This window comes from Cetorhinus maximus, chromosome 31 (genome assembly GCF_964194155.1).
Source record: "Cetorhinus maximus chromosome 31, sCetMax3.hap1.1, whole genome shotgun sequence".
Taxonomy (NCBI): Eukaryota; Metazoa; Chordata; class Chondrichthyes; order Lamniformes; family Cetorhinidae; genus Cetorhinus; species Cetorhinus maximus.
Window position 1 is genome coordinate 17,346,928 of NC_135909.1, and position 14,110 is coordinate 17,361,037.

The 14,110-nt window shown below is 45.4% G+C and overlaps 1 protein-coding gene and 1 long non-coding RNA gene across 2 annotated transcripts in view; both read left to right on the plus strand.

Moving 5' to 3' along the window:
• Positions 1–14,110, plus strand: part of LOC144670309 (uncharacterized) — a 621,539-nt gene that overhangs the window by 229,830 nt on the left and 377,599 nt on the right. The gene's annotated exons all lie outside the window — the stretch shown is intronic.
• LOC144670483 (histone H1-like) lies at positions 4,165–4,833 on the plus strand. The gene has a single exon (XM_078532975.1). The coding sequence runs from the start codon at positions 4,165–4,167 to the stop codon at positions 4,831–4,833; it is 669 nt and encodes a 222-aa protein (XP_078389101.1).

Genomic DNA, 14,110 nt, shown 5'->3' on the forward strand with positions numbered 1-14,110 from the left:
TCCCCTACTGATATGCCTTCCGCCTGCCTGAGCTGATTTCCGAATGTTAGGTCCTGAACTTCCCCCTCCATTGTTGAGCTTTCTACGCACTGGCTAAACAAGTTCTCTTGCATGCAACTTAAGAATTTTGCTCCCTCCCTACCTTGTGCACTAAAACTATCCTTGTTAAAATATGGGTCGGTAAAATCTCTCTTTTGTGTAACTATGCTCTCTGTTGTGTAACTGTGCTCTCTGCTGTTGAGAGATCTTCACCATTGTGTAAGAGCTTCCCTGTCAAGCAAACGTGTTCCCGTCTGTGTAAAAATGTTCTCTTCCCTGTTCTGTAATATGTTCTCCATTGCTCAGTGATGATGTTTTCTGTTGGGCAAATATTTTCTTCCGGGGGCCTTGATTTTCCCTGTCATGTTAATGTGTTCCATGTTGTGTTCAGATATTCCCCCTTCTTGTGTGAAAATCTGGCTAAGCTACTACTGGACTACAATCATCATTTCTCGAATGCATTTGTTACCCTCTAGTAGTCAATGTGATTGTGCAATACATTCCCGAGAACTCTGTTATGAAACACGAGGGAGATTTGTTCTGTATATGTCGATCACAGATAGTGTTTGTGAGTGTAGCATTCATTCTGTATCTCAGTCTCTGGAACAGTTTGTGAGAGTGAGATTCTTGCTTTATGGGTCTATGTCTGGTACTGTTTGTGGGGGTGGGAATAATTCCGTTTCAGCCAGTGGTGCTGAATGTCAGCGTGAGAATCATTCTGTATCTATCAGACCCCATTGCTGCCAGGGGAAGTGGGATTAATTCTCTCTCTGAATATCTCTGGTATTCTTATTATTATTCAGGCTTTCAGGATAGAGGATGATTTGCTTCCACTCCTGTTCAGTGGTTTCTGAAATGGATAATATGTCCAATGCGTGATTTTTTAAAAAAAATATTCATGTGGTCTTCATTGGTTTATTGCACATCCCTAGTTGCCCTTGTTCAGGGGTATTTGAGTGTCAACCAAATTGATGTAGGTCTAGAGTCACATGTCGGCCAGACCAGGTAAGGACGGCAGATTTTCTTCCCTAAAGGGCATTAGTGAACCAGGTGGGTTCTTACAACAATTGACAATGGTTTCATGGTCATCATTAAGCTTTTAATTCCAGATTTATATTGAATTCAAATTCCACCATCTGCTGCGGCAGGATTGGAACCAGGGTCGCCAGAGGCATTCCCCTGGGTCCCTGGATTACTAGTCCAGCGACAGCCTGATCTGCAGTCTTTGCCACATGTGGGGCTTGTTGTGCTTGAAGGTCGGGTGGATGAGTTGTTTGGAGGTTTGTGTTCCCTCTCTCTCCCTCTCTGAAAAAAAACGGATTCAGTGTCTGATTCCACTGCAGTCCTGCAGCACCCAGCTACTGCAGACCAAGGACTTGAATCACTTTACAACAATTTCCTGCCCTCCAGAAACAATCCACTGCTCTGTGAATGGGACTGAGTGACAGAGCAGAGGGTCCTGCACAGATCAAATTATTAGTCCCCGCACCACACAGAATATACTTATGTTTTTATTTGTTCCCAGGATGTGGGAGCCGCTTACCAGGCAAGAATCTATTTGCCGATCCCTAATTGCCCTTCAGGCCAGATCCAACTGAGTTGCTGCTTTTTGTTCTGGTTTTTCGTAATGACTATTAATTGAAAAAATATTTTAGTCTATTTTGTATTTGCTACCTCCCCTCTGCTTGAGTTATTATAAATACCCTTTTCTTCTGACAGGCAAATACTTGAAAGCAGCAGAATAAATGTAGTGGCTCCGTGACACAAGGAGAAGTGCAGCCAGCTCATTCTCACACAGTAAGTACAGTATCACTCACAGAGAGCAGAGACATCAGTTCCACAAGCACCAACAACACAGTAATTTTGACGGGCACTGAGCCCAAGTCCCAGAAATGTATATTCAATCAAACAGAGCAGGAGAGTCAGTCAACCAGATGGGTTTTTATCGATGGGAGTTTCAAGATTATAAAAAAACTAAATGTCACCAGCAGCTGTGGTGGGATTTGATCCCGCGCCTCCATAACATTATCCTGAGCGGGTCCTGATGGGTCTCGACAGGGTGGATGTGGAGAGGATTTTTCCTCTTGGAGGAGAATCTAGAAGTCGGGGTCACTGTTTAAAAATAAGGGATCGCCCATTGAATACAGAGATGAGGAGATTTCTTTTTTCTCTCAGAGGGTAGTGAGTCTTTGGAACTCTCTCCCTCAAAAGGCGGTGGAAGAGGAGTCTCTGAATGTTTTTAAAGCAGAGCTACATAGATTCTTGATAAGCAAGTGGGTGAGAGGTTATCGAGGGTAGGCAGGAATGTGGGTTGAGGTTACAATCAGATCAACCAAGACGTTACTGAATGGCGGAGCAGACTCGATGGTCCGAGTGGCCTCATCCTGCTCTTTATTCCTTCTGTTCATATGTTCATTTGCCTGGAACTCTAGACTCCCTGTCGATCAACTCCACTCATAAAACTGGCACCGAAACCAAACAGCCGCTGTTTAAAACGTGCCCGTCCTACTTCTCACCTGGTGCCTGCAATAGCTGCTCTTTGTCTGACTCCCCACATCCTGACTGTCCGGCTCTGTTCCCACTCCTCACTGTCCAATACCAACAAACCGGGGGAGCGGGAACTAAACCAGGAATATTCACTGTTGGTTTGTGGAGAGAAAGCAGCAATGATTTTCAATAATAACTTCTTGCCATTCTGTCTCCCTCCTCCCAGGAAGCTGCTGTTTGTTCCCTTCCCCCGGGACCGGGGTCTCTCCATTGGCGGCTCTTCCTGTCCCAGGTCGAACAGGGGGAGAGCAGCGCGCATGCGCTCTTCCGCTCACCGCATTCCCCGCTCCCCCCTGTCATAACCAATGCGCCCCGCCGCCCCCCGCCCCCCAACCCCAGTTCAGCTCTGGTGGCGGGTCGGAATGACTCTTGCACAGAATTCTACAACATTGTGTGAAACTATTTTGTTTGGAAATGTTCTCCAATTTTTAGAACTGGATCATTAAGTTTATGCCTCCTCTCCCTAGCTCTTCTGTCAAAACACAGCACTGTTCCTGAGTGTGGAATTAATAATGTGTCTCTGCTACAGTATCACTGAGAACTGAGGTTGGAGCTTCTGCCTTGCCAGGAGAAATTTTATGAATGGAATCATAATTTACAGGGATTTCTGCAACTGATGGATGTATTGTCTGGTCGCCTGAGTCTCACCGCCCTCACTCACTCTGTCTCTGTCTATCCCTCCAGCCCCTCTCTATTGAATTCCATATGAAGGAGAGGCACTGTTGTTTAGTGGCTGAGTGCACACAACCTGTATCTGCAAATGATCAAAAATAAGTCTGCTTGTGTACAAGATAATAATTTAAACCAGTTACGGGTTAACCCTGTGATTAGCTGCAGTCCCCTGAATCTGGAGAACTGTCACTGTGAGCAGCTCCGGTCTCAGAGGGTTTAACAGTTACTGAGCTGGGAAACTACAACTAATCCCCGAGAATCCACAGCACAGGCCGAGAGGAGAGGAAAGCCTGTCCTGGGAGCTGTAAATGTGAGACACAGTTTGTCCTGTCAATGTGTAGATGTGAACATTGTATCAGCGAGAGTGTGTTAAAGGGGCGGGCGGGTTAGACTAATGTCACTGTGTTTGTGTGTCCGGTCTCAGCGCCAGATTTCCAAGTCCCTCTTGTGTAAAATCACAAGATTTCCCTGTAATTGGATCGCGATGCTCCCCTGCTCAGCCCTGAAGAAAAAATTTAATGGAAATATTTCGTTAATTTCAAGATTTCAGTGGAAACACAGAGAAGAAGTCAGCGCTCGGCTGAGAGGGCGCGATCAAAGCAGCAAAGAAACGGGTTTAAATCGAAATTGCTGCCTTTAATTCGGATGGAACTTTCTCGACAACAAAGATTCGGATTTTGTTAACAGAAGGAAGCGAGTGTGGGAATCTGAAATGTCCAATTTGAAGTGGAATTGGGGAGTTTATGAGGAGAGAGAAACACAGAGAGGCTGGAGGAGCCGGGAGCTGACAGCAGGTTGTCTCTGCCCCGTCCGCTCTCTGTCTTTAAGTTGCTCTGAGCCGCCACCACTGGTTTCATTTCTGATCCAGTTCTGACTGTCAGAGAGATTTTACACACAGTCTCGGATATGACTGATACTGCAGCCGCCGAAACGGTTCCTCCAGCCGCTGCCGCTCAAGTTAAATCTCCCAAGAAGAAGAAGGCGGCTTCCCGATCGAAGGCAGCCGGTCCCAAGTTAGGCGAACAGATCCTCAAGATTGTGGCGGGTTGCAGCGATCGCAAGGGGATGTCCCTGGCCGCGATAAAGAAAGCTTTGTCTGGCAGCGGTGTCGATGTGGGGAAGCTCGGCTCCCAGATCAGGCTCAGTATCAGGAGGAAGGTGGAGAGCGGCTCCCTGGTGCAGGTAAAGGGACAGGGCGCCTCCGGCTCCTTCAAAATCCCTAAGAAGGAATCCCAGGGGAAAGTGGGAAAGAAGGAGAAGAAACCAACAGCCAAGAAATCTTTAGTAAAGAAACCAGCGGCCAAGAAGGTGAAAACAAAGAAACCAGCAGCTAAGAAATCTCCAGCCAGGAAAGTAGCAGCCAAGAAATCCCCAGCGAAGAAAGCAACAGTCAAGAAAACAAGCAGCAAGAAGGCGGCAACTCCAAAAAAGGCGGTGAAGAAAGCAGCGCTGAAGAAAAAATCTCCCGCCAAGAAGGTGACGGGCGGAAAGGCTTTAAAAAAAGTGGATAAATCGAAGGCCAAGCCCAAAGTGAAAGCAGCAAAGGCTAAGAAAGCAGCGCCAGGAAAGAAATGAAACCAGCCGAGCAAATTGTAAACCTCTGAACCCAAAGGCTCTTCTCAGAGCCGCCCACGTCTCTCAGGAAAGAGCTGATCCCCGAATCAAATGTCCCTGTCCCGGCGCTGGGAGCAGGTTTCACACTGAAATGATTTAGATTCAATTGAAAATTCCCGGTATCTCACTGACATGCACTATACCCAGCCTCTCCCCCACTCTGCAATAAAACAGAGCGGTGTCCGTGCCCCATTGTAACTGGGGATTTGTTCAGCTGCTCTGTCAGTTTCTGCTCGTATCCTTTTCACAGATTCAGGGTGAGAGTGTGTAAGACAGTTACCCGGGCGGAGTAACCCCGCGTTACAACTCAAAGCCCAGCACATGAGTTTGTCTAATTCAGCTGGAGTGAGGTGTCGGTAAACTGCTCAACCCATCTGGAGGGGAGGTGTGTGAGGATAGAACAGAAGCTGGGAGTGAAGTGGAAACAGACGGATTTGACAGGATATAGTGTTTGTACTTGGGCGGGAATATTACTGAATTTTAATTGTAAAGCTCTTTATTTAAAAGCTGCGGGTTTTTAGAACCGTTTAATTTGAAGCTCCAATCTATAAGCTTTGTGCCGAGCGCTGTGTTAACTTCCATTGTCGAGAATTTAAAAACAAAGTCGTTTCTGGCAGGCAGGAGGCGGAGCTGGATTATCATAGACATTCCTTTGTTCTGTCTGTCACTCAGTCTCCTCCCCGTCCCGCCTCTCACTCTATGCCCGTTTCTCAGTCAGGTCGGGGCGGGCTTTATAAAAGAGGAACGGAAACAGCTCGTCTCTCATATTCTGCAGCGTTCTGAGTGAAGAATCATCATGTCTGGCAGAGGGAAAGGAGGCAAAGGACTAGGTAAAGGCGGAGCAAAGCGGCACCGCAAAGTGCTTCGTGATAATATCCAGGGCATCACCAAACCAGCAATCCGCCGCCTGGCTCGCCGTGGCGGTGTCAAGCGGATCTCGGGTTTGATCTATGAGGAGACTCGCGGGGTGCTGAAGGTTTTCCTGGAGAATGTGATCAGGGATGCGGTCACCTACACTGAACACGCCAAGCGCAAGACGGTCACTGCCATGGATGTGGTGTACGCTCTGAAACGCCAGGGCCGCACTCTTTATGGTTTCGGCGGCTAAACAATTCGACCCTTTCTACCGAACACACAACAAAGGCTCTTTTAAGAGCCACCCACCGCCTCACAGAGAGAGCAGAGACCTGGGAGCGGGAGCTGGGATGGGCTGTGATCGGGAATGTTAGTGCCTGATTTGTTCTGACGCGGAATGTACTGATAATCTCAGTTTGCTCGTTGTTTATTTACCCGGATGGCACATTCTGCACTGACACTGAAAAGTCTCCGCTGCTTCATATTGACGAAAGGTTTTGTTCTGGATGAATAATGAGTCGGATAGTAATGACAGGATCCGGCGGTTCCTCTGACATCAGCCGTTCAATCCGTCAGTGGAGTTGAGGTTACAATCAGATCAGCCATGATCTCACTGAATGGCGGAACAGGCTGGATGGGCTGAGCGGCCTCCTCCTGCTCCTAATCCCAATATTCGACTCAGACCGGGAACAGGGGGAGCTTCGAGCCGCTCCCGTTCCCGCTCTTTATCGGAATGAACAGCCCAGAATGAGGGCAATGGGAAGGGGTCTGATGCCCCCAGCACCGTTTCTATTTTATTACCCATTCCAGCCCTCTAAGCGAGCGGCGATTTTAAAGGTTGGTTGTGCTGTATGGAGCAATACTCAATTATTATTATATTAACAATTCAGTTATTGCCTGGGAAATTCACCACTGACTTTACACAGTTCAAACAACAGACTGGTGTTTCTGTCCAAAAATGAGCAGATTCACCAGGATGATGCGGGGTTTACAAATTGCCGGGTGAGGTTACATGAACTGGAATTTCATTGGGATTAGGAAATAGTGAGTGATAGTGAAAAATGGTATTTATAATTTTCAAAAAAGGGAAGAACGAAGTCTATTGTCGAGACGGGAAACGGCTGCAAAAAAAGGCGGAATTTTTGAAACGGACAATTAAAAACACTCGACCAATGGGGACCTGAGTTTTCAGGGATTAATTCATTGGTTAGATTCTGGGTAAAACTGCCTGGGCGTAAGGCTGCAGCCAATTACTGTTCGGGGCGGTTCCTCACAGAGTTTAAAAAGGCGGATTGTCGAGCAGATTGTATTAATAGTCCTTGTAACTCTGACTGGTGAATCTGTTCAGAAAATGGTCAGGAGTAACTCTCCTTCCTCGACTTTCGCCGCTTCTTGCCGCCCTTTGCTACCGGTTTCGTTAAGGCTTTCTTGGTTCCCTTCTTGGCAGCTGGTTTCTTCTCATCAACCATCGTCACTTTCAGACACAGAAATAAACCAAACCCCTTCCGAGCGCCGATTAAATAGACAGTCTCCCAGATCTATGCTAATGAAGGATTGGGGAAAGATGACTCTGAATGGACAGTTTAAAGGCTAAACCAGCCTCTAAGTATATAATTTCAGGATTAGATATGGAAACAGGCCAATCAGATTGTGATTTCTCGCCCCCACTCCTCCTCCCACTCCGTCATCAGCCCATTTCCTTTGGTCAGGAAATACATTTTACAAAGACTCTCTCCAGCCCCAGTTCCTCAGTGTTTTACTATACATTGGAGAATGTCGCCTGATTGTTTTGCGGGGGTCCGTTCTCCACAGAGAGAGACTACACGTGAAAGCGGGATGCCATCTGTAACAGAGAGCCCCTGATAATGTGTGCGAGTGTGGGATTTACTCACTCTGATACTGTGAATGAGTTTGGGATTCATTCACTATTTGTAAGGCCGTGCTACAGTGAGAGAGTGTGGGATTCATTCTGTGCATTCTGGCAAGTCTCTGGGACTGAAAGTGATTGCTGATGTCGTTCTGTGTCTGACTGTGATAGTGTTTGAGACTCATTGTGCATCTGTCAGTTAGCGGTGCATGTGAGTGAGTGGGGCTTTCATTCAGCACCTCATCTTCCAACTAGGCACTTTACAGCCTTCCGAACTGAATATTGAGTTCAAAAATTTTAGATCATGAACTCTCTTATATAGATTTTTCTTTTCCCACCTATTTCCATTATTTTTAAATATATTTCCATCCATTGTTTTATCTCTACCTTTTAGCCTTTCTCGATTCCTTCACCCCACCCCCACTAGGGCTATCTGTACCTTGCTTGTCCTGCTTTCTACCCTTAATTAGCACATTCCTTAGATAATATCACCACCTCCAACACCTCTTGTTCTTTTGTCTGTGGCATCTTTTGGTTATTTCTACCTATCACTGGCTCTACTTGTGTCCCCCCCCCCCCCCCCCCCCCCTTAAACCAGATAATATTTCACCTCTCTTCTATTTTTACTTAGTTCTGTTGAAGGGCCATTCGGACTCGAAACGTTAACTGTGTTCCTCTCCGCAGATGCTGCCAGACTTGCTGAGTTTTTCCAGGTATTTTTGTTTTTTCATTCTCTCCCTCTGACAGAGGCCAAGTCCGGAGAGGAGAGGCGGACCCTCAGGGCCTCCAGGCGGTGGAGTTCAAAGTGACATCACGATTCAAACTATGACACAGTAAGTAGGTCAGGTAAGTATTTCTACTTAAGGGAGAACCAGTGGATTGTATTGAATATTGATATACAGTCTATCGCCAGAAAATGAGACAGAGAGGTCAAGGAAGGGAAGTGTCAGAGATGGACCATGAAGGTGATGGAGGGATGGAAATTGGAAGCAAAATTGATCATTTTTCCAGGTCCAGGTGAGAGAACGAAGCAGCACGGAAATGGTCATCGGTGTACCAAAGAAAGAGTTGTGGGAGGGGGCCTGAGTAGAACTGGAGCAAGGAATGTTCCATATACCTCATAAAGATGATTCAGTGCTGCTTCATGGTCTCGTTTTCACTGAGAGGGTGGTCAGCCTTTGGAATTCTCTACCACAGAAGGCTGTGGAGGCCGGTTCACAGAGTATATTCAAGAAAGAAATTGGTACATTTGTGGATATTTGGGGCATCAAGGGGTATGGAGAGAAAGAAGGAATATGGCGTTGAGATAGAGGATCAGCCATGATCATATTGAATGGTGGAGCAGGCTCAAAAGGGCCGAATGGCCTACTCTTGATCCTTGTTTCTATGATATACCAGTTTGGGATAAATGCTGTATGTGTCATTCTTGACCACAGTATGAGTGTGTTGGATTGATTCTATACCTGTTAGTCCCTGTAACTGTCTGTAAATGAGATTCATCCTGTGTTCGTCAGTCTCTGGCACTGTAAGTCAACGTGGTATCGATTCTAGATCGTTCAGTCTATGGTGCTATCTGATTGTGCACTTCTCATTCACTGTCAGAGCCTGGTTCTGTGTCTGAAGGTGGGATTAATTTTGGACATTCCAACATCTGCTGCTCAATGTGTGTGTGGAATTCAGTCTGTATCTGTCAGTTTCAAGTGTTGAACAGGAATGTGGGAGTCATTCTCAATATCTGGGAGTCTTTGAAACATATTTTGCATCTGTTAGTCTGTGATGCTGTATGTGAGAGTGGGATTCATTTTGTCTGTCAGGCTCTGGTAATCTGTGCGAGTGTTAGATACATTTTGTAACACTCAATCCCTGATGCTGTGCACAACTTTGTCCATCCCTAATTGCCCTTGTTCAGAGGGTATTTAAGAGACAACCACGTTACTGCGGGTCAGGGGTCTGGAGTTACCAGTCGGATCATGTAAAAGAGGCAGGTTTTGCATGGTTTTTGACGACAATCGACAATCAGATTTCAAATTTCACAATCTGCCATGGTGGGATTCGAAACTGGGTCCCATGGGTCTCTAGAATACTCGTCCAGTGACAATAACACTGTGACACTACCTCCCCATCTAGCAGAGTGGCTCAGCGGAAGCGTGCTGGGCCCATAACCCAGAGCTCGATGGATTGAAACCATCTTCTGCTACTTTCATTTTCATTAATGACTGTGGGATTCATTCTGTCTCTATCAGACTTTGATTCTGAATGTGTGCTCATGATTCCTCTGTGTCTCAGTGTTTGGCACTGTGTGAAAGTCTGATTCATTCTCAACTTCTGAATGTCAAACGGTCTCAGATGTATTCTGTATCTACTGGTCAGCTTTAGTGTGTGTGATGTGGGATTCATTCTGCATTTGTCTGTCTCCGTTACTGTAGTGAGTGGGTGATTTATTCTGTACTGGTCAGTCGCTGGTGCTGTGAGTAATGGGCTTCATTCTGTATCTGTCAGACTCTGGTGCTGTGTGTGTGTATTGTGCAGTTTGTCAGTGCCTGGTAACATGTTGGATTTGTTCAGTAGTTCACCCTGTCTGATTTTCTGTGTGAATGTGAGGTTTATTTTATCGTTCTCAACCTTTGATAAGGGTTATGATTCTCGGGTTTACTCTGGATCTGTGCTCAATAGTTATTGGAGAGAACTGAAAACGAGGTGCAGCCCTGTCGAAATTTGTTGATGCCATTATTCTCTCAATATTGAAAATCTCCAGTTCAGAACTAGAATCCTACACACAGCGCAGCTCCCAGTAAATGTTGCAGTATCCTATCCAAGCTGCATTTCCCAGATTTTACCAGGTGTGAATCCTTTGATCAGTATTTGGGTATTTTAATGGAGGAACATCTGCCTGTTGACCCAATTCATGGTGTTTTTGGGAATAGTAGCCATAGGAGTGGAATTAAAATCCAGCTGTTTCCCTCTCTCTAATATTATCTCAATGAAATCGGTACTTCATACAGAAAGCTTTAGTCCATCACACACTCTGATCAATTAAACCCTCTATCCTTTATTACTAATGCATTGGTTGTGATTTTGAGTCCCACCTGAGTTGAGTTTTCAGTCAAATTTCATGTTTTATTTGTACAAAACCGAAACTCATTCAGGGAAAAGGAACTGACACTTTCTGTCAGAAAGAGGCAGCTAATTTGCACATAGGAAACCTCCAAAAGCGCCAATGTGATCATGTTTTGGGCTGTTGATTGAGACATAAATATCAGCGACTGCGCTGGTGGTGGGGGGGGAGGAGAATAACTCCACTGCTCGTGTCTTCGGCAGAGCACCATGGAATCACTTACAACAAAATGAGAGGCTGGAGGGAGCTTCGTTTTAATGGGTCTTCTGAAGGATAGCACCTCAAATAGTGGAGTCCTTCCTCAGTGCTGTACTAGAGTATCAGTCTTCTTTGTTACACACAAATTCCGGTGTGGGATTTGAAAAAAAACACCTTTGTGTTCCAAAGGCGACTGCGACCAGGTCAGTCCCAGTGAAAGTGTTTAAGAAATCGACCAATCAACAGCTACATGACTGGGGCAATTATGAGGTCATCCCCTGGCAGGTCACATGACAGCTGGAGCCACAAGGCCTCACAACCATATTTGTGACTGGATTCAAACCCAAAATCCTGTCACAATGATTTTTCAAATTAAGCTGTCAGCTGCTTGAAAACGCAGCAGTTAAACTTCCTGTCTGATCATGAGGAGAGCTAGGGAGCTAGTTACAAAACTAAATCCTTTAATAAAACAGTTCAAAAACCATCAAGATTGAAATCCTGTGAGGAAAAATCAAATTATTATTGAGAACTCTGTTTGGAGAACTTCATTGGACAGCAGAGAAATCAGGAGAAGAATCCAAGTAAATCGACACCAGTGAACAAGTTAAACTCAAAAGCGGAATAACTCCTGTCAAAAGCTGAGAGTTCCGTGCATCATCAGTTCATCAGGTCGAGATATTATCTGGATTAAGCTTTCTGTTTAGAACAGGGTTTAATGAACTAAGTGGAATAGACACGTCATTGCAGAACAAGTAAATCATCTCTAGATTTTCTTGAGTTCCAATTTATTGAAACATTGAATTCCGATGAACTAGAATTACTGTGCAAATGAATTGATAATTTAAAAACAAACTGTTTTCGAATAAATAAAGTAGAACAATTATTTTACAAAAAGTCCCAGAGTGACCTGCAAGCTCAAACACAGAGAGAGTGAATTGCAGAGTGAAGAGTTTAAAATGTGGATCTTCTGGAGAGTGGGGATTAGGTGCAGACGGGGAAGGAGCTGATGTGTAATTGAAACCGAGAGACAACAGCAAAAGTAGAAGAGAGAAAGAGAGAAACATTCGAAATAACAAGAACTTTAATTAAATGGCTCATTTCAGTGAAGTGTTGGGACAGCTGAGAGTTGTTGTCTACACATGCTGTGCTCTGTGGGAACTGCAAAGAAGCATGATGATAATTGTCAGATTCATAATACATATTGAGAACCAAGCAGAATACAGAAAGCACAGAGGAGAGCTGCAAAAGGAAATTAGGTCAGCCAAGAGAGTGTATGAGAAAAGATTAGAAGGTAACCTAACCAAAAACAGAAGTCTTTTACCAATGTATAGACAGTTACTGAAAAGGTCAGCTGATTAGGAGATCCTGTGGCGGCAGAGGGCTGAGGTACTAAATGAGAACCGTTCATCTGTCATCACGAAACAAGCGGATGCTGCTAATCTCCCCGTAAAGGAGGAGCTGGTGGAGAAATTGGATAGGATGAAAATAGATAAAGAGGAGGCCATCACAAGGTTGGCAGCATTCACAGTAGAAACATCACAAAACCTGGATGGGATACATCCTGGATTCCTGAGGGAAGGAAGGGGGAAAATAGAGGAAGCTCGAGCCACAATCTTTCAAACCTCCTTGGATATGGGAGTGAAGCCGGAGAACTGCAGGTTGTTAATGTTACATCCATGTTTATAATGGAGAGGGATAAAGCTAGGAACAACAGACCAGTTAGTCTAATGCTGGTGGTGGGGAAACATTGAGACACAATAATCCAGGACAAAATTCATTGTCACTTGGTAGAACATGGGTTGATAAATGATAACCAGCACAGATTGGTTAACAGAAAACCATGGCAAATACTTAATGAAGTTCTTTGATGAAGTTTCAAAGAACATTGACGAGGGTAGTGAGGTTGATGGTGTTTGTCAGGATTTCCAAAGGGGTTTGAAAAAGACTTGTTAGTAAAATTCAAGCAGATGGGACTAAAGGGGCAGGGGCAGCATGGATGCAAAATTGAATAAGGGACAGAAAGGAGAAAGTAGTGGTGAATGGCTGTTTTTCAGCGTGGAGAGATTTATACAGAACTGATTCTCTGTCACGTCAGCTGGCTGTTGTGTTTGCATTCCCAGAGCTCTTACATTTCAAATACTTCCAGCCTATATCCATGTTTGCTGATGGCACTAGGTTAGGTGACCTGGTTAGTAGTGTAGGCAGGAGCAGCAAGTTTCAAAGTCTCATTGACAGATTCAGTGAATGAACAAAACTGTGGTCGATGGTGGTCAACATGGGGAAGTGTGAGGTCATCCATCTTGGAGCAAAGAAAGATCAGAGAATTTCCTCAACAGTCAGAAACTTGGGACTGTGGAGGAGCCGAGAGGGAGAGTGAGAGCTGAATGAGACTGGAGGGTGGATAAAGAGCAGCGGCAGAGCAGTCCGAGAGCAGCAGTGAGAGAGAGAGGAGAGAAGAGTGAGAGCGGTGGGGGGGATAAAGAGCTGTGAGGGAGGGGTTGGAGGAAACCGGCCATGTTTATAATAAATAGTCAAAGCATGATATCAGGGGAAAGAAGGGAGCTGGTTGGTTTGTGGAGATTTCTCCAAATGAGGCATTGATTAAACGAGGAGCTGGAAAATTAAACATTTCGATCAGGGCAATTATAAGAATATTAGTGCAGAACAGGTCTTGAGGTATTTAATATAAATAACAATTTAAACAAGGTACAAACTGGATTCTAAAAGAGGGAATAGAGGTTTGTTTTCGATTATGGATGGGCAGCTGTGACCTGTTGTTTGCAGTTCCTGCCCCATGTGGGAACCTCAGGACACTTCGTGTGTCTTGGGGCCACATGTGCAGGAAGTGTCTCCAGCTGCTTGAGCTCGAGCTCAGGATTTCCGAGCTTGAGGGGCAGCTGGAGTCACTGTGGAGCATCAGGGAGGATGAGAGATTGCTGGATCGTGCATTCCAGGAGCTGAACACCTCAAAGGGAGAGAGAGAGAGCTCAGGATAGTAGATGGGTGGCCATCCGGAAGAGGCAGGAAATGCAGGAGTCTTCGGGGTGTGTGCCATTGTCAAACCAGTATTCAGCATTGGAGACTGCTGGGAATGGTGACACCCAGAAGGAGTGCAGCCCAGACCATGGCATCAATGGGCAAGAAACTGCACAGGAGGGAACGGCAAAGAGTAGAAATGCAGTCACTATGGAGATTTCATAGTC